The sequence below is a fragment of the Cryptomeria japonica genome, chromosome 5, assembly GCF_030272615.1.
Source record: "Cryptomeria japonica chromosome 5, Sugi_1.0, whole genome shotgun sequence".
In the NCBI taxonomy this organism is placed as follows: Eukaryota; Viridiplantae; Streptophyta; class Pinopsida; order Cupressales; family Cupressaceae; genus Cryptomeria; species Cryptomeria japonica.
Genome location: NC_081409.1, coordinates 745,189,933 through 745,210,486, shown reverse-complemented (window position 1 = coordinate 745,210,486; position 20,554 = coordinate 745,189,933). Strand labels below are relative to the sequence as shown.

The following is a 20,554-nucleotide window of genomic DNA, read 5'->3' as shown; positions in this document are numbered from 1 at the left end:
CCAAACATGCAATTTAAATAAAAATGTACAAGAACTCCAAAATAATATATTAATAGTAACACAATCACATTATAGCTTGTATGCACCTTTTAGAGTGCAAATATATTAAGATACATATATGTTATCTTCTAAACTAATCAAATCACTCTAAGGCTTGGAAAAAAACATTAATTTTTCAATCCATAAGATTGAGCTTATAATTTAGGCACCCAAATATATATTTGACAAAAAAGGAAAGCAATGCCAAATTTCTTCCTAGTCATGTTTCAATATTTTAGAGTGAAATCACATAAAACCATCACCAAAATATTGATCTACTTTGTATCTTTCTAATCAAGTAATTTTTATATTTATTTTGATTTATTGTTGGTGATAGCCTTCATATTCTCCAACAACATACACACTTTTTTCATATTTTTTATTTTTTTATCTATTTTTTTATAGAATTATTTTATGCTTCTTTTATATGCATTGAAAATATTTTTATATTATTTTGTAGAATTTACATGACATAAATAATTAGTGACATGGTTTTTAAGATGCATTTGTTTCAAAAATCACAAAAACATTTAATAATTTAATAATACCCTTTATATTTAAGAAATTAAATTTAACATGTGCTGCAATTCTTGTTTTTATCACATCTTCATATTTTGAAGGTAAGGATCTTGAATTATTGGTTAAAGTTCAAGTTTATTTGATTTTGAAAAAAATACCTCTTTTGAGCTCTTTTTTGTCCCTTATTTCCATGGACATACCTATTTAACAATCACACTTTCACACAACAAGAAATTTAAAAATGAACCCTAAATGTCTAAGGAATAATAACGTGTAGACAATAATAATAATAAACTAATAATTATAATGTTGGCATTCTACACTCTAATGAGAAATGATGGTGTAGTCATTGATGGCAACCTTCTGGCAACCACCTGGCATTCATCTGGTAAAGCCACCGGCACTGGCATAGACATCCACATACACCGACAGGCACTTCACTGACAACAGCTACAATGCATACCGACACTCCAGCCGACAAGAATAAACTTGTATTTAATATAATTATCTTTTGTAAAGCCGACAAGGCATATTGTAAAAGACTCATATATGTATGAGATCTTCTAGATCATTTTTTGGTAATGAGAGATGGAATAGGAATGAGCGAATAAGAAGGAAGATATATGTGAATGCATAAGGCAAATTTTGTATAATGTTTATGGTTATAGAATGAGCTTAAACCGGTACTGAACCTGGCATAACTGATGCTACTTTGAAGCAGTACATTGTATTGGATTTTCATAATCAATTTTGTAAGTCAGTGAGACTTCTATCTTGTAGATTGAGTAGTGAGCTCTAAGCAGTTGGCCTTCCTGCATGTGCAGGCCCCCCATTGGAAGTAATATTTATTCATTGGCTAGTGAGTGAATATTGTGGGTCACAAATCCCACACTGGTTTTTCCCACACCGGGTTTCCTCGTTAAACATCTTGTGTTATGGTGTGTTTTCTATGCTATCATTACTATTCCTATTTATTGCATTAATTCTTATTTACCGATACACTATTTTGGAATGCATAATACTTAATAAGGTTATATATTTTGTTAACCGGTTAGATACTGATTCACCCCTCCCCCCCCTCTCAGTATCTTTGGGACTATCATTAATCCTAACAATTGGTATCATAGCCTAGTCTTCTATTTTCAAAAGCCTAACAGCTTGAGGAATATTCTGACATCGATACAGATGGAGAACTTAAGAAATCAATTGGAAGGAGCTCTTGTAGACTATGATTCAGAGAAGTTGAAGAATATCAAACTTGAAGAAGATCTAAGGATTGCACAGGAATTCATTCAAGGACTTCAGGAGAATCTTACTATTGCTAGAAATAAAAGAAAAGAACTTCATGAGAAGATGCAAAATGACAATGATGAAAAGGAAACTCTTAATGAACTTGTGAACAAGATGAGACAAGAAAATTTTACTATGAGGACTGAAATGCAAGATATGACTATGAGATTTTGTAAAGACATTGAAGATAGGAAGAAGAATGAAGATGACTTGACTATAAGACTCAATGATGTTGGAAATGAAAATCTAAGACTCAGTCATGAAAATGATATGTTAAAGATAGATCTGATTCATATGCAACATGATAAAACTGAACTTATGAGACAAATGGGAATTCTGGAAAATGAGTTGGTTATTGCAAATCAACACAAAGAGAAATTCAAGAAAAGTTCAGAAGAACTTGATGATATGCTGAAAAGTCAGAAACCTAATGGAGATACTAATGGACTTGGATTTCAAGTTGGTAAAAGTTCCAATACTGCAAACAATCATGATCATAGTAAATCGGTAAGACAACCTAATGCTTACAAATTTAATGGGAAATGTTTTAACTGTAACAAGTATGGTCATAGAGAAAATCAGTGTAGAACTAGAAACAATCAGAACATTAATGCACCCACCGGTCAATGTTCCAAATGCAACAAAGTTGGTCATAATTCTGAAAACTGCAAAATGAATGTAAGATGTTATGTTTGTGGAAGATTTGGGCACTCATCTAATCAATGCAGAACACAAACTGACATAGGATATGGAAAGGTTGTTCAGAAGAATAATGTGACTTGTTATGCTTGTAACAAAATTGGAAATATTGTAAAATTTTGTAGAAGCAAGACCTCACTGGCAAATAATAAAGGACCCAGTTTGAAAGAAAAAGAAAAGGTTGATGAGGTAAAGAAAGAATTTTCAAAACAATGGATTAGAAAGACAGATCATAATGTTGATGAGACTATTCCTTCACTGGTAGAACAAAGTATTACTCCACTGGCAGGAGATTCTTCATCCAACTAAGAAGTAACCCTTTGGGGGTATTGTAGCAAATTGAATATCATGCAATTTACCCTCGGTCGATGGTGAGAAGATAGATTTCTTCTTTACCGACAAATGTGTTAAGTTTTCACTTAACCGATGAGCATTTAATATGGTTGTTGAAAGAAATTTCATTATAAATTATTGGTTTTCCTTCATTTTTGATTCACTGAGCATTCAAATTAGCAGAGAGCACAAAATCCGAGCGAATGCATTCAAGGCAAAGAAGTGAATCGATTTATTTCAAAGCACTCAAACATTATCATGCAGCTAAAGGTATTTTCCGAATGGCCTCCTCTTCTGCTCCTGAATTTATTGCAAACCCTACTATTGTGGAAAATGTAAAACACCCTAGGCCAGTATTCAAAATTATTCTCGAGATAGCTAAGCAAGATGATTCCATAAGCGTATTTTCAAATATTCCTAAAGGTGTAGATTATGATGAAGACCCTAGGATATATATCCGCTGCAATATTGAAGAATTAGGTTCTGAGGAGTTGTTAAAGATGTTTAAAACCGTAGTTTGTAATGAAAATGGTAATGTCAAACCTAAGCACAAGGTTATTGAAACTTTAGGTTTTGTGGAAATCTTGAACATCCCTAAATTTTTAGAGGAAGTTGTGAGAATTGTCCTAAGTAGGGCACATGGAGAATTTCTTTGGTTAGATTCAGTCTACAAATTCACCCGACAAGCAATTAGGGTTTACCCTCAATCGGCAGCAGACCTGACAAAACTAAGAAGGTTCCTAATAACAAAGTCGTGACCTTAACCAGAGCAACATCTGATAGTAGATCTCTAAGAGTGAATGACATCAAGGACATTAATGTGAGATTCGTAATTATGATCTTAGGTTACAAGACTACACATGCAAACAAAGTTAATTCAGTTTCTAGTCTTTGCATTAATAGTGCTTATGAAATGGTAAATAATGATGCAAAAATAGATGTGTGTGAATGGATGAAGGATGAACTAATTGATAACTTGAAGAAGATAAAAGGTGATAAGAAAGGGATATTTCATTTTGGTAATCTTTTGGTATGCCTTATGTTGTATTTCACAAAAGAAATCCCCGATATTGGACAGAAAGACTTTGGATATGACATACCGGTAGGCAAAAAATTGCAAGAAGCTTTCACCGGCATGGGTACTGCTAAGGAAAACAATATAACTGAATATTTCAAAGCTTTCAAACCAAAATGAAAACCAAATAGAGACTACCGCAGAGTGTAGTAGATAAATATGACAAGGAAATTTGTTTTGTAATTAAGAAGGATGAGACATGGATGGAAGTTTTATTACCTAGAATTGTATGGGTAAAATAAATGGGTTATGAGGTAGATCTTAACATTGTTGAAACTTATACAAAAGCTTTATTAGATGCACCTAGAAAACCATCAGAAGAAGTTTTTGGTAGTACTAAAACAATTGAAAGTGGTGTACAAACAATGAAGCAAAGGAAGAAAAGAGAGAAATACATAAGAGATGCTTCTAAACAGGTAAAGGAAATAAAAGAAAATGTTATGAACCTTACTGGTATAAAGGCAAGTGAACTGGAAGGACTACAATTGGAGGCACACATTTCACTGGTTGGCACATCATCTGACAGTGAGATACCTATTGAATTCAAGAGAGTTGATAGGAAAAGAAAACCCTCACCAGTACCCTCTCCTCCACCCAAGAAAACAAGAACCTTGAGAAAGAAACAATAGGCGGTAAGGCAACCGGCAAAGAAACTTACACCCAAGAAGAAACAGAAACAGGTTATACCACCATTGGATAATTTACTGAATGAAATCACTAATGATGGTAACTTGGCAAATGTGAGCAAATTGTATAACACATTCACTGATTCGGAAAAGGAAAGTATTGAAAATAGTATAATTCTACATCTAGACATATACAAGAAAGTGTTAATTGAAGTTGTAGATGACTTACCCAATGAACTTTATAGGAGGTTAGATGCAAAGAGGATTGTAGTAATGGAGTTAGACAAGAAATTTAAAGTTGAAAAACTTCTAGCTATACATCTAGTTAACTCTAAAGAAGAAATTGATGACTTAATTTGTGATACTAACAAATCAGCGTTTGCTAGTGGTCACCGACAAGTGAGTTTGATGGCTGGTAGAGTTAATGAAATTACTGAGGAAACAACTGATAAATGGGATATCTTTTTTGTAGAAAAAGAAAAACAGGAAGAATTGAACAGACCTAAGAAAACATTTAAGGTTTATCAGAAGGATAAGGACAAAGGGAAAGGTAAAGTTGGTGGAATACCAAACATCAAAATAACTGACAACTTACCACCACCTGTGGACACTACATTGATACATATTGTTGATACACCAGTTACTAACGGTATAGGTACAACACATGATGACACTAACCCTGAATCAGAAATTCTATTCACCATGAATGTTGTTACTCAGGAAGTAAACATTGTTGTGGATGAGGACAACACAGAGGTACAAAATGATATTGTTGACAGTGGAAACATTGTTGAGCAATCGACAAAGAATGTTGAGGTTGAAATTCAAACAGAACAACCATTGGACACTGGATTGGATATTGGAATGAATACTGGTAGTATAGATGCTAGCACTAAAAAATCCTATAGAGACAAATATACCGACAGCTGAGCACACTGAGAAACCAACAGAGATACCGACAGAGGTTGAGGTACATATTGAGATAATGAAACCGGTAATCACTAAGAAACCCAAACCATTGCTAGTAGAAATGCAAACTCAAACTGATCCACTAGAGGTTGATACAAGCAAATTGGTAACTAATGTTGGAAGCACTGAAGTGATTAAGGTAGTTGGTCAAACATCCATTACTTCTTTAAGTGAATTTAGACCTACCGATGTGATAGAGGTACTCCTGGACTCTATTAAGAAGATAACTAATTGTAATGCAGTGGCTTATAAAGAAATTGATGATACAATACCTATTCTTAAGATGATTGCACCAAAATGTAATATAGATCAGGTAAAGGATTCTTTAGGTCAGTTGGACACATTGTCCAAATTCATTACCGACAATGTAATAATAGTTGATAAGGTGAATGGGGATACATTCAAAGAGAAAATGGAAAAAGAAAAGGAAAAATTCTTCAAGGATACAATAAAGAAGTGCACAGAACATATTAACACACTTTTACTAGCACTGAATACTACAATTTTGGAATACAAGGAACTATATAGAGAAACATGCAAGCCACATCTGTTGACACAGGACATTGAAAAGGAAATAAGCAGAGTACAGAAAGAAATAGATTATATAGCTGATAACATTATTGGCTCATCTGAACCTATATCAGTTATTGAGTAAGAATTGTAGGATTTGAGGAAAAGTTGGAGAAGTTTGAGAAAGAAAAAGAAAGGATCAAAGCAAATGCCAAAGAGCTTAAGCATAAACTTAGTCCTAAATTGGATAACCTTATCTCTCTGAGAAATGAGATCTCTAAGGCATTAATTCAAGGGGAAAGATCACCGAAGGAGCATATACATCATCTCACCAGTACGATCCAACAAATAGAGGCAACCATGAATGATAGCAACAGATTCATGCAAAGTTTAAATTTGGTTTTGGCTGACATATTTCAGATTGTAACCAATAGGTTACAAACCTTAAGGTGAAATTTTGCACTCGTTTGACAATTTTTGACAACCTTTGTCATTGATGTCAAAGGGGAAGTAGTGGACAGAGAAAAATGACTATTCAGAGGAGATCATCTGCTCAGGGGGAGCACATCTTTTTGGTAAATTTTTGGACTTCACTTTTTGGTAACAGTTTTTGGATTTTTCTCATGAGTGTTGCCATCAATGCCAAAGGGGGAGATTGTTGGCATTCTACACTCTAATGAGAAATGATGGTGTTGTCGTTGAGGGCAACCTTCTGGCAACCACCTAGCATTCATCTGGTAAAGCCACCAGCAGGCACTGACACCGCCACCAGCATAGACATCCACATACATCGACAGGCACTTCACCGACAACGGCTACAATGCATACCGGCATAGACATCCACATACACTGGTAGGCACTTCACTGACAGCAGCTACAATGCATACTGACACTCCAGCCGACAAGAATAAACTTGTATTTAATGTAATTAACTTTTGTAAAGCCGACAAGGCATATTATAAAAGACATATATGTATGAGATCTTGTAAATCATTTTTTGGTAATGAGAGATGGAATAGGAATGAGTGAATAAGAAGGAAGATATATGTGAATGCATAAGGCAGATTTTGTATAAGGTTTATGGTTATAGAATGAGCTTAAACCGGTACTGAACCTAGCATAGCTGATGCTACTTTGAAGTAGTACATTGTATTGGATTTTCATAATCCATTTTGTAATTCAATGAGACTTCTATCTCGTAGATTGAGCAGTGAGCTCTAGGCAGTTTGTCTTCTTGCATGTGCAGGCCCCCCATTGTAAGTAATATTTATTCATTGGCCAGTGAGTGAATATTGTGGGTCACAAATCCCATTGAGGTTTTTCCCACACCGGGTTTCCTCATTAAACATCTTGTGTTATGGTGTGTTTTCTATGTTGTCAATATTGTTCTTGTTTATTGCATTAATTCTTATTTACCGGTACACTATTTTGGAATGCACAATACTTAATAAGGTTATATATTTTGTTAACTGGTTAGATACTGATTCACCCCCCCCTCTCAGTATCTTTGGGACTATCATTAATCCTAAGACATAAATGGCATTAAGTAAAATTACAAGATTTTATCGTAAAGAATATGCATAGAATTTATGAATCGGCCAAAATGTATAAAATAAAGTAACTCTGCATTAATTTAAAAAGTTTAAATGAGTGATATAGTAATCAAATAAATTACAAATTAAAATATTTAAATATGTCAAGATATGAAGAATTGTGACAAAGAAACATAAATGCTAAATAGAAATGAGAAAGCTTAGAGGGTTACATGGAAAATTGGTTTGTGTTGACTTTAACTATTGCATATTGCAAGAATTATCTATAAGTAAGAAATATAAACTAGATTAATAACTAGAGATTTGATATGATCTTGATCAATCCTATGAGAGTGTTGAAGTATGAAACTTCTCTAAGTACAAATTAGTTGTTAGATGGATTTAATAGTAACGAAAAAACAGGTAAGTGTTGACAATGAGCTCGAATTGTTGATAATTGGTTATGTTAAGGTCAAACACAAGATAACAAGCAATGCAAGCTTAGACTAATAGGTGCCTTTGTGGTGCGATTTTAAATATGAATTTTATAATAAATGATAATTGATTATAGTGAAATTGCATGTAATTGAGCCTCAACTATGACTAATATCAATTGAGATTAGTATACATGTGAAAGTCAGAGAGTGATAGTTGATAATATGTGATGATCTTTCAATGATTGAAAGTGCCCTACACAGTGTCTTTAAATACACAACACTAAACACATAGGTCAAAAAATTTTGGCACCTAATCAACTTGTCATGTCACATCTCAAGATTCTTAGTCTTGAAAAACAAGGAAAATGAGTTTTGAAATTGGGGACAAGATCACTCACACGATCTAATCTAGCCCAAACATAATCTAAAGTGCGATTTCTAATTAAGAAATGTAATGTTTGAGAAATAAATCAAACATATTTTGAGGTAAAAGATTATATATATTAGAATGTTAATTCTAAATTGAATTAATAAATGTATAAAAAACTAAATTACATATTAAAACCATACATACAAAACATTCACACAATAATATAAAACATTAAAAAACAATCACTTTCTCCCCTATAATTATATATTTTGCATCCTTAATTTATATGTAATAAAATCTTATATAATTGTTTGCATACTAGCATCCCAACATTTTTTAGTAGTGACACTCAATGTGAATACATTCATATATGTCCAAACACCAAAAAGATAGACATGGAGCTATCTCAACATTTATGAATGTTTTCTATATAAAATTGTGAGACTTATTCAAAATAAAGTTTATTCATGTATATAATAGAGGTAAATCTATTCTCAGTTTAGGATTAGACTAATGATGAATTGATTAATATCCCATCTGTGTTACATGGCTATTTATTTTAAGTTTTCAACCGTACCTAAAAAGCAGTAGATCTTATATGATTTTCATATGTTAATTAATTGTAAACCTAAATCTTACGTAGCCATTAAAACATCAAATTAAAAAACACTAAAACCTAAATGCACGCTGTAAGCGTGCATCATACTAGACAATTTTTGCTGCGTTATATATCCTCTCTTACGACAGAATTGTGTGCTAAAAACCTCTGATAACCATGGTGAAACCTGTAAAATATACTTTAGGTATAAATAAAGTATGAAAATGGAATGCTTTTCATGGCTGATGTGGTAGAGTTTGTCTTTCATATGGGTATGTTAGCATTCCATATGCACATACATTTTGATATGACCCACCATCAATGGAAGCAATACCATATAGTGTGATGGATAAGAAGAACAAATGCATAGACTTGTAGACCAAGCATCTAGTGTACTACATTCTCATTATTTTGGAAAGTAACTTGGAAATTAGTATTAAGATCTGACAAATCCTAATGTTAGCATCGAAGAGATGGGATTTGAAAACAAATCCTCCCGTTACATACCTTTCTGCAATGAAGTCTGTAATAAGAGATATCGCTGTAGCCACCTATAATGTAAGATGATTTAAATCCTCCCCATAGTTAAGGCTCCTGTAATGGTGTATTTGTGGGAAATAATTATTAGAGTACGAGGAGCCAAGGAGGCAAGAAGGGACAGTTCATGGAAGGGAGGTCGAACAAAAGGAGGACAACCGCACGGCAATGGGAGAGAGATAGGCAGGTGGGCTGTTGCATATATACACAAATATATGAATGAGGAATCTATCAGCTTGCAATGCACAATGTGGGTCCTCAGAAGAACAAGACATGAAAAGTATCATTATGATCAGTGGCCTTGAGATTTATCTAAATGTTTGTATATATAATGTGTTGATGATCTATTTTGAATATTTGTAAATCATAGCTGCATTGCTTGATTGGGCTGCTCAAGTCCAAGGGATATATCTATCCGTCTATCTGCTGATCAGAATGGATGGAGGGGGGTTGCCCATGGTGAATTATCTTTTGCAGCACACATTGAGAAGCCTGTGCTTTGATTCACAATGGGTTTATGCTGTGTTTTGGAGAATTCTGCCCCGGAACTACCCACCTCCAAAGTCAGTTTTAGTATTCCTGATGGATGTCCTCCTATTCTTTCTTGTTGCTTTTTGATGGCCTATTTGTAGAGCTCCTGTCAGCTCACCATTTTCAATAGATAATATTTTTGCGACTTTTGGTGGTACAGAGGGCAGAACTGGCTAAAGCTGCAAGTATATCTTTATGTTCATGTGCAGGTGGGATATAGAAGGAGGCATTCTGGACAGGTCCAAGGGGAACAAGAGGAACTGGTAGGTTTCAACCTTGATCCCCTTGAGTAGACAATCCATGAGAATGCAATCTTGGGAGTTTTAATCATATTTCATTATCTAGGACAATGTGTGTTAGATATACAATGTATGTAAGGTTTTTTAGCATACCCAAAATCCATGGATATAGCTTATTTATTAAGCTTTTGTAGGATAGGTGCATTGATGTATATCTTCTCTGGTATATATTTGATTTGGTAGACAGTCTGTTATGATCCATTTGTGCAAACCCATATGTATATATCTTCTCTGATATGTCTTTGATTGGGAATTATGTGCAATTATTCTTTTCTAGGTATGTCTTTGATTGGGAATTATGTTCAATTATTCTTTTCTAGGATACCCGTGTATATATCCTCTCTCCTATGTCTTTTTTGATTGGGGTTAATGAATTTGCAGGATTCTGGTATGGGAAGATGGTTACTGTGATTTCACATGCTGTTCCAGAGCAGCAAACACTCTTTCTAACCGCTGCTCCACCAGTGAAGCAGGAGCAGAAGAGCAGGTGGGGGGGGAATCTTTCCAACCAGAGATTTTTTTCAAGATGTCTCATGAAGTTTACAATTATGGAGAAGGGTATGTACATTGAGAACTCTTAGAAATCATATTTTACAAATTATTGCTTATAGAATATGTTGTTTTTTCTTCATCCAGCTGTCAATAATTGGCTCTGAGATAAGCATAGGGTTCTTTTCCAGATTCTGACCTTAGCCTGAACAGATTAATGGGGAAAGTGGCAGCAGATAACAGCCACAAATGGGTTTACAAGGAGCCTCCTGAGAACGACATTAACTTTTTGTCCTCTTGGCATGGCTCTCTCGATCCAGTAAGCAAGCAAAATTCTCCTCCTAGATCATCTCTCTGGTTTTTTGATCTTAAACTATTCTGATATACCAAGGTTAGAACTCATGGCTTTTCTATTTTTATAAACAGCATCCAAGAACATGGGAAGCACAGTTCAAGTCAGGCATCCAGGTGCACTCAGATTCTTCTTTCATGTTCAACTATAAATGCAAATTAACTTCCTTCTTACAAGAGACTAAAATACAACTCTGTGATATGATGGTTATGCTTAGAAGAAACTGTAGTAAATGTTCTAGCAAATTCTTCTCCAATAGATAAAACTTTAATTGGGTGCCTGACTATGCGATCTTGGCATTTCAGACCATTGCAGTTGTTGCGGTTAGAGAAGGTGTGATCCAATTGGGATCACTTCACAAGGTCTCTTTGCTTATCTCTTCTTATACAATTTTCCCTTGTAAATCTTATTCTACTCACAATCCTAAACCTGTTTAATTATTCTGTGTGCAGATTGTGGAGGATCTGAACTTTGTTATCTTCTTACAAAGAAAGTTTAACTATCTTCAAAGCATTCCTGGGGTGTTTGCCGTTCACCCACCACTGTCTTTTGAGCTCAGAAAACCTAAAGTGGTCCCTCCTCCTTCTCATGACAATATATGGGAAAATGGAGAGCACTATGAAAGGTTACCAATGATGAACAGGAAAAATCTCTCACCCACCAAAGATCATCCCCAGCTGGTAGGAATGAAGAGGCCACCAGATCAATTCATCAAATATGGGGGGTCTTGCCTTTCTCCAAACAAGGCTGTCAACCTAGGGTGGAACAGTCCTCAACGTTCAATCACTACACTCCCATTGATCCCATCCATGTCCAGCCTCCAGGCCTTATTATCCAAGCTGCCTTCTGTTATATCTCCAGATCAACCAACTTCTATAGCTCCACCTGTTTTAGGGTCTGTAAACAGTCCATTAATCCAGAGGAACTCCAGCTTTAATAGCAGAAGTAGCCCACAGGCAGTGGCAAATCCAAATCCAAATCTAAAACCATTGGATACATCAGAAGCTTCATTTCAAAAATCATGTCTAACATTGAATAGCACAGCAGATCCTTCCTCTGCACACAGCACCAGTCCATCAGCTGCAGATTTTGCAGACAGCAAACTCCATGCTTTGTCTCAGCAGGAGGCTTGTTCAAATCCCACCATTAAAGGATGCTCTACAGAAAACAATGAACAGCACCATCATCAGCTCAATGCAGGTCTCTGTCCTAATTTCAGCACCACAAACCCCCTGGGGTTTGAGCCTCATGGGGATATAGAAAGCAATGACGATGATTATCAATTGTTTAATCAGATTATAAGTTAAATAGGAAGATTGATCAATATTTGTAATTAGATTTTTTGAGCTATTATTATTGGGTATCCTGCCATCTCTATATTCCTGCAGGATAGCCTGCATAAATTACAGGCTTATATGATTTATTATCTATTTAACAAGCATTTATGTCCTCCATTGACAAGTTCAAATGAAGAGAAGCAGAAGGAGAAGAATCTCCATGCAGTCTATGTTCTGTCTATTGTTTATATTTTTTTGTCTAAAGTAAGAACAAACACAAGCCAAGCAATGATGATAGTCTATATTTTTAGCTTAGCTTCCTGATTCTATAATAGAGATACCCATTAAAGGGTTACCATGGTTTGGTGTATTCAAAACTTTTACGGTTACAAGTGGGTAAATGTCCGTCTTCATGATGATCATTATTATTGTGTTCTCTTCCCTTCTCTTTATATTTTTGTATTGGTATTGTTCAAATTTGGAAGAGTACAATCATGGGACTCATTTTCATTCCATTAAAAAGTTAAACCTTCCTCTATATTTCTGTATTCTTGTTCCCTGATGAATTGAACACACGACTTCATATACTTCAGCAACTTACTGTTACACTATTGTCTTTCTAACACTGGTATGCTTTCAATATGAACAGTAATGGCTTGTGCGTTATTAAGTCAAATGTTTACTAAATTAAGGCTTAAATCCAAAACCCTGCATCCAATGTTGAGACAATAAGAATGCTGGTTGTTGACAGTCGTGATGTAGATGGTGATTGTGATGATCTAACAAAGGACGTATTGATGGGCATGCTTTTTGAAAGTAGTTGTGTCTTTTGACTAATGGTGCCCACAGCTATGTCTCACGATGCATATTATGATCTGGTCTATTTTGAGATTAGCTAATACAACGTTTTTACTCTTCTAAATCATCATTATCAATCACCCTTTGTGCTATACTCGTGCACACCAATCAATTGCACGAGGATAAAAACTGTTAATCAAATGATAACAAATACATCCAGCATGCTTGTCCTTATTGGCAAAGGACCCCCCTTCATCAAATCATAAGGTTAAAGTTTCAATTTACTATCTTATATCGAACGTATAAGAAAGTGTAATAGTAGGTCACTCAAATAAAGAAAATATTGAATGCAATAAAGGTGTATGAGGGTGACATAGTAGCTCACTAAATTAAATAAATTATTGAATGCAATGAAAGGCATAGGGAAGTGGGATAGTAGGTGAATACATTGAAGAAATTATTGAATGAGTTTTAGTTTGATTTAATATGTTGTAGTTATTTAAGAGAATTTTTAAAATTTCGATTGTAAGGTTTTTTCGTATATTTTAATTATCATATTGTTTAATTTAAGTATCATTAATTTTGGGACAATCAATATTTATATGGAGTGTGACATTAATAAGATGGTGCCTCTCATCTAAATTTGTACATGATTCATGCACGAATTAGATATAGAGTTTTTAATTTCCTAAGAAATTACAAGTTTGGATTGTTCTTCTAGTACAATTCTATTAGGCTTGAAGCATTGTTAAGCACCTTGTCATATATAAATAGGGGATGTTCTACTATCTATAGGTGGCCAAGCACTAGGGGTGTAAAAAGCTTTGCCAAGCATCCTAGTGGCCATTAAGTTAGGCCCTAGTTTAGTCCAATCTAGTCCTATGTAATATTGTTAATGATGTCATAGAGATAAGATACAATGGATGTTGTTTTAGAGTAGTGTGAAGTGATGTAGACTACACAGAGCTTTAAAGATTCATAATTGGACCAAAGTGTAGAATTGATCTAGGAAGATTCACCAACAATGATACCCACAACAATTCCATGTTTTTCTCACGACTTACAACAATTGTGGTATTTTTTCTCAAGCCTATGGTAGGCTAAACCCCTCCCAGATTCTTTAGAGAACACAAAGACCCATATCCACTCTCCAACAAATACTTCACATGACCTACTAATAATGTGACACACTTTGTAAGTTCAAAAAAAATCTTTTGTGGTGACCACACCTCATTCAAACATCCTACAATTTTAGGCATAGCTCTAATATGGTCAAATGCACTAGTTAGAGAAATCCCCTTACTAACATTTCCTAGGACATGGTTACCACATATATCCCCACTAGGGCACGACCTATTCACCTTCATCTATTGTCATATCACATAGGTCCTTACAATATGAATTATTCATTATTTAGATTACCCCCCAGCATCCATCCCTTCTATCCTCTAACTTATCATCCCATACACCCATTTCTTAAACATATCACTAGATACTAACCCATGATTTTAAATGTATTTGTGTTTTTTTCTACCTACATTCCTTGTGATCTATATATAACACTTTCACAATGATGAGCTCACTCTTCACATGATGGCATGCCTCAACAACATGTGTTTTGGAATACTATATTATTTATATCTTAATTATTTTTTATTTAATCCATAAAAAAATGTGCTTCATCATCATGATCCATTATGTCATGGTGCATAAGACCAATTCTACAAAAAATAATAGGTTACTCTTCACACACAAAGCTACTTTGACAACATTCATCCTTCATTATTTTTTAATATTTATCATCCTCCAATTAATTCATTCTCTATCTACAAAATCATGTACCATCATAGATGCATTAAATCATTATGAGATAATTGTTAGGACCCGAAGGCAACTAAGAGCAGGGGGGTGAATCAGTTGTCTATTAATTTCAGCCCAAATATAACTTAATCAAACTTGATGCATAATACCGGTAAACCAAACTTAATGCTAGTTGACAGTTTAATAGTTAATAATAATAGTAGTGAAGCTTAATGCATGAAACAGAAAGACAAATAACATCCATGACACATAACACAGATATTTGTACATGGAAACCCTATAAGGGGAAAAACCATGGTGGGAAACCTTACCCACAATCAGATGATACTACTGCAGATAGTATGTGTACAAAAAAGGGTCTGAACATGCAGAAAGGCCAACTGCCTAGAGTTCACTACTCAATCACAAAATGAGAGTCACACTGACTACAATTGGATGGTTAAATCCAATGATAATGTACTACTCAAAGTAGCATCTTCAAATGCTGGATTTAGTACTGGTTAAGCTCTGATTGTCTTCTTCATACCTTCCTTGAATCTTCAAGTGATGTCTGCATGAGTAGCTCTTTTTATATTCGCATATACCTTACTACATTCCTCTTCTACTACCATATTAATCTCACAAATGAGATCTTACATATATACCAAAACCTAAGACCAAATGTGTAGGTTGGGTCACTAAGAATATTACAATTAAATCAATTACAAATGAATCAATATGTGATGCATCATGTCAGCTTAATGCATTTACAATAATAACCAATCAATAAATCATCTCCATAACGTGTGCTGCTGATCTGGAATAGATAACACATGCCAGTCCATAACCTAGACCAATTTGCTGGTAACAACAAATATCCAAACTTGATTAGACCAATAACCAAATCACCAAAACCAAGTGTCCAAAACATGTCTTTGACATAACCAAGTAATCTCCAGATGATAACAAATCATCCTCAGTGCTGGTGAACAATATAACCCGTCGATGAACCAAATACCGGTGACTCTGCATAAGTCACTAAACATGTCGATGAACATAACCAAAGATCTCTAGAAGGATAGGTGTTGACAAGTGTTGACATCAATGACAAAACTAATGCAACACATCCATAATACCAACAATAATATTATTAATTATGGATATCCATGAAATTTAGAATCATCTAATCCAATCACCCAATAGACCTCAATCAACATATCCAATCCTCATCCATCATCAATTATATTTTCATGGTATGTACATTATCTAGATATTGTTTCTCTCAAATATTATTTTATCCATAACGGTGCATCTTCTCATCTTCTTTTATCTATTCAAGATACTCTTGGGCCCCATTTTTTCCTAGTACAACCTTATCCAAAATTAACTAAATGATTACATTATCTAGTTAAATTTTATCTAATTAAATAATTCTATTGTTTATTTATCTATTTTTCTGCTCATGCATAACTAAATACTTTGATTGTTTGACTATCCTATGTTCTACCTCATGTGGCTAAAGTAATTAAATTATTTAATTAATTTATATTGCCCCTTCCAAATTCCAATAAAGAAACCACTACATACAATTATCCCCCAAATTCATATGATTACAACCAATTATTATTTTTAGTAAATACAATCCTATCTCTTCATCTTCAAATAGACTCCATCATCTTCTCCTTAATCCTAGGAATGGTATTATCATTCATTCTCTTCCATTAATTTACTCATCAGATCTTCAACATCTATTTTCCCTCCCAAAAATCTAAAAAATTGGCACACTATCCTATGCGTTTGATCCTCCACTTTATGTTAACTATATTCTATAAAAATATAGAACTTAAGTGCATAAAATAATCCACATCTCCATCAGTTGGTAAAAACCATACTTTGTAATATATTTTCATCGTAACCTTTCTTTGTTTCAAGTTTTTATTCAAGAATTCCATTTGCATTTTATATCTAAAGTTTGTGATAGTTTAGAATAGCGAGATTTTGTTTTGCATTTGTTTTCTAGTTTGAATTCTACATTATGGCTTACAAATTATTGTTAGTTCATTTGAATTTTTAGTTGTTAGTATTAATTTACCTTCACAATATAAATCATATTTGAATTTAGTACATAATTTACATATTAGAAAAATTAGATATCTAATTGTATAAGGGCTAACATATTTTTTAATAAAGATATTTATTTACTGGAATTATCAAGCCATTTATCTCATATAACCCATTGCTAATTCTCAACAAATAAAAGGAAAGGAGTGATACAATGTATTATGCATTACAGTGGGGAATATATAAGGAGATAAATACCTCACTTTTCTAGATTTAGCTCTTAATTAGCCAACAAATTAGATTAAAATTTTAAATATCAAGGGTTCTATTTCCAAGAACTATATATAGCATTGTAGAGTTTTTTATTTGTGCAAAACTGAGATGCAAATTGGTGATATTCTTGAGAAGATTTTAGAGAACTAGAAGGCATATATACATCAATGATGATTTAGAGAAATAAAATATCAACATTTTCCACTTGGAATTACTTCAAAGGAAGTATTAGAAGGAACTAGTCAAGGTAGTTCACATTTTCTCTAACATTTGTAGAACAATAAAACATTATATAACCTTCGTTGAAGTACCATACTTTTAGTGTAGGTTTTTTATTTTCCTTATGTTAGGGGGTATTTATTTTTTTCTACACATTATTTAAGCTTTCTTAGGTTATTAGGAGTGGTTAATATGAGGACACATGGTGAAATACTTCACTACGTGTGTAACACTCCACCTCACATGGGTAGTTGAGCTACACACCCTCTATTGGCTTGTTGTGCCACCTCTCATAACCACTATTTTGTCATTTCCTAAGTGGGTTATGGGGTAGTTGATAACTCAATGATGAACCACTAGTACCAAACTGGTACTAAGAGCGGGGGGTGAATCAGTACAGACACAAATACAGTCCAAAACCAGTTTGATAGCAAACACTCACAATGATTGATAAATAGAGATATCGGTAAAATAGAGTGCAACCGGTAACATCCAGTATAGCTCAGTTAGTCATGAACCGGTCACTCATGAACCGGTCACTCACTAAGCTTTTCTCTTAGCTGAATACCACATTATCATAATATTCACATGCATGAACTAGTAGACTTAACCATCAAATCTTCACAACAGTGAGTTCAATATGTTTTATAGACAGGCATAAAACATAGAACCTTCATGTGCATAACAGATAAAACAAAGCGTCACAAGACAAAAGCATTTCACATGACACACATATTTTTCACGTGGAAACCCAACTGGGAAAAACCACAGTGGGGATGAATACCCACAAGCTACTTTTTGAACTCTTTAGAAGTCCACTCTATTAGGAGCCTTGTTCGGTTAAGAACATTACAATAGTTTCTGGTAGGAACCGATCCTATTAGGGATCACCCGGTTAAGGGATACCCGGTTAAGGGTTAAACCCAGTAGGGTCACCTTGTTAGAGGATTTTAAGAACTCAATAGCTGAAAGGATCTCCTAAGCTTCTCTAGCTTCTCAGAACTCATTAGCTTTGAGTTACCCAGTTAAGGGATTTATAGCAAGCTGGTTAAGACCACCTGATTTAAGGAATTTTGAATCAAGCCAGTTAAGGCTACCCTGTTAGGGGATTTTACAACTGTTGAAGTGGTTAGAGATCAATAGGTATTACAATGATCTATTGACAGCACTTAATACTAATACAGATCTACTTAGGCTCCTCTTTTCCTTCTACACATTCACATTGCAGGTATCTCTTCTCTCCTATGGTCTGGCAAGAATCTCGTATCACTTTCATTGGATACACACTCACAACTTTTGCCAACAACTTCAGACAGAAACCTAACATCGACCTTATAGAGAACATATAGGTTGGTAGCAAAAACCTTAAACCCTAAACTTGTTAGGTTGAGCAATTCAAACGGTTCGATCCTGACCGTTGAAACATACTGCATTAAATGAACTAGTCTTGAGTTGATCTCAAGACATTCTCCATCGTCCATTATCCACCATTTTCATGGCAGCTGATAACCCATCACGTGTTATCACTATTTGACAGACTTCACACATTCCCAAGGTAGATAGGAATAGTCTTCTTCATGCAAGATCCTTCATGCGCACAGAGCTTACGTGGCAACACGATCTGTCCTCCATCATACTGCTAACTCATCACACAAAGATTACCGATTGAGTCACACAGACTTGAGATACTCCAACCAGAAACCCCGAAGTGGAAGCTGCCTTACCAACTGGTAGTCGTACAGTGCTTCCATGTGCCGGTTCCCATAACTGCATGCCGATTCACTTTGAACAAATGTGCTGCTTCACTTTGGCATATACCGGTTCACACATATGCCAGTACCTCTTTCTTCACTTATCTCATGTGTCAGTTCGCACTATGTCTCATATTGACATCAATGACAACATACAATATCATTATGTCTTCATGCCAGTTTACATAAGGCTCATACCGGTTCACATAATGCCAACAGTAGTTGGGTTTCTCACCCTCTTTTGGCCTTATGTGCCAACTTTCTCAACTCCTTTCCTATCCTCATGTAAGAAGGTAAAACCTCCCACTTCTAGGGGGAATAGGAGTTAATGCACCCCTTAGATGTATGTGTTATTATTTTTCTATATAATAAGCAGTATACCCTCACCTTCAATAGTTTAGTGATAGCTCGATGAGAGTCTTCTCAAAATTTTCTTATTTGTCTCTATTTTTCTCTCATATCTGATTTATCTCCATTCAACTATTTTAATCTTCGATCATTTGTTGCTTAGAGTTGCATGTGATCTACGACTGGCGTCAGATCTTGGCTTGGTTCTCGCTTCTCATAGAATCTAACATGGTATCAGAGCCATGTTGTCTGGTATAGCTCATTGTTTGTCTAATTCATTTGACCGATTTGAGACTATTAGATAGCTAATATTTTCCTTAAAAGTCATGTATGCTCTTCTTCTGCATTCTCATATGACCTAGAGAATTAGAATAGTTTAAAGGAAAATAAGCTTCTAGATTAATTTGGTTTATTATATATGTGTTCCTTTGAGATTTAGGTTATTCCAGCATTTTGGTAATTGGAGGCTTCTTTAGCATTTCCAAAGTGTCCAAAAGGTTTGAGAAAGTCAAAAATGACTTTTATTTCACCAAAACCAAAGTTTGGAAAACACAATAAGAAAAAACCAGAGTGAATTTTTTTACAGGAGCTATTTTTATTATGGTTTAAGAATTCCAGCTTTCAAATATTTGCAGGAAAAACAAATTCTGGTTTTTCTTCCTAGCATCAAAAAAATTATGTGTTTTTGGTCTTGTTTTCAAAAAATTAGTAAATATTGCATAAATTAAGTTTGAATAGGGAATGATCCCTTTTTTTTGTTGTCAGATTTATCAACTTTTTTTAAAATTACATAACTTTTGCCTCAAGTGTCAGATTTTTGCA

The 20,554-nt window shown here is 34.4% G+C and overlaps 1 protein-coding gene across 2 annotated transcripts; it reads left to right on the top strand.

The window, feature by feature from the left end:
* The first annotated feature begins 9,568 nt into the window (after window positions 1-9,568).
* LOC131064125 (uncharacterized) lies at window positions 9,569-12,801 on the top strand. Of its 2 annotated transcripts, XM_057998155.2 has the most exons (7): window positions 9,569-10,097; window positions 10,275-10,328; window positions 10,746-10,922; window positions 11,067-11,172; window positions 11,280-11,321; window positions 11,511-11,567; window positions 11,658-12,801. In XM_057998155.2, exons 1-7 carry the CDS (start codon window positions 9,970-9,972, stop codon window positions 12,510-12,512), a joined length of 1,419 nt encoding a protein of 472 aa, XP_057854138.1. In that variant the 5' UTR covers window positions 9,569-9,969; the 3' UTR covers window positions 12,513-12,801. The 2 variants fall into 2 exon arrangements, with proteins under 2 accessions (XP_057854138.1, XP_057854139.1); XM_057998156.2 differs by lacking the exon at window positions 9,569-10,097 and having other exon boundaries at window positions 10,269-10,328; window positions 11,045-11,172.
* Window positions 12,802-20,554: the final 7,753 nt, after the last annotated feature.

Coding starts and splice junctions, on each gene's coding strand:
- LOC131064125 (XM_057998155.2), top strand. CDS start 9,970: ATGGATGGAGGGGGGTTGCCCATGGTGAATTATCTTTTGCAGCACACA. Junction 10,923..11,066: donor GTTTACAATTATGGAGAAGG/GTATGTACATTG, acceptor TAGCCTGAACAG/ATTAATGGGGAAAGTGGCAG. Junction 11,322..11,510: donor AGTTCAAGTCAGGCATCCAG/GTGCACTCAGAT, acceptor TTGGCATTTCAG/ACCATTGCAGTTGTTGCGGT.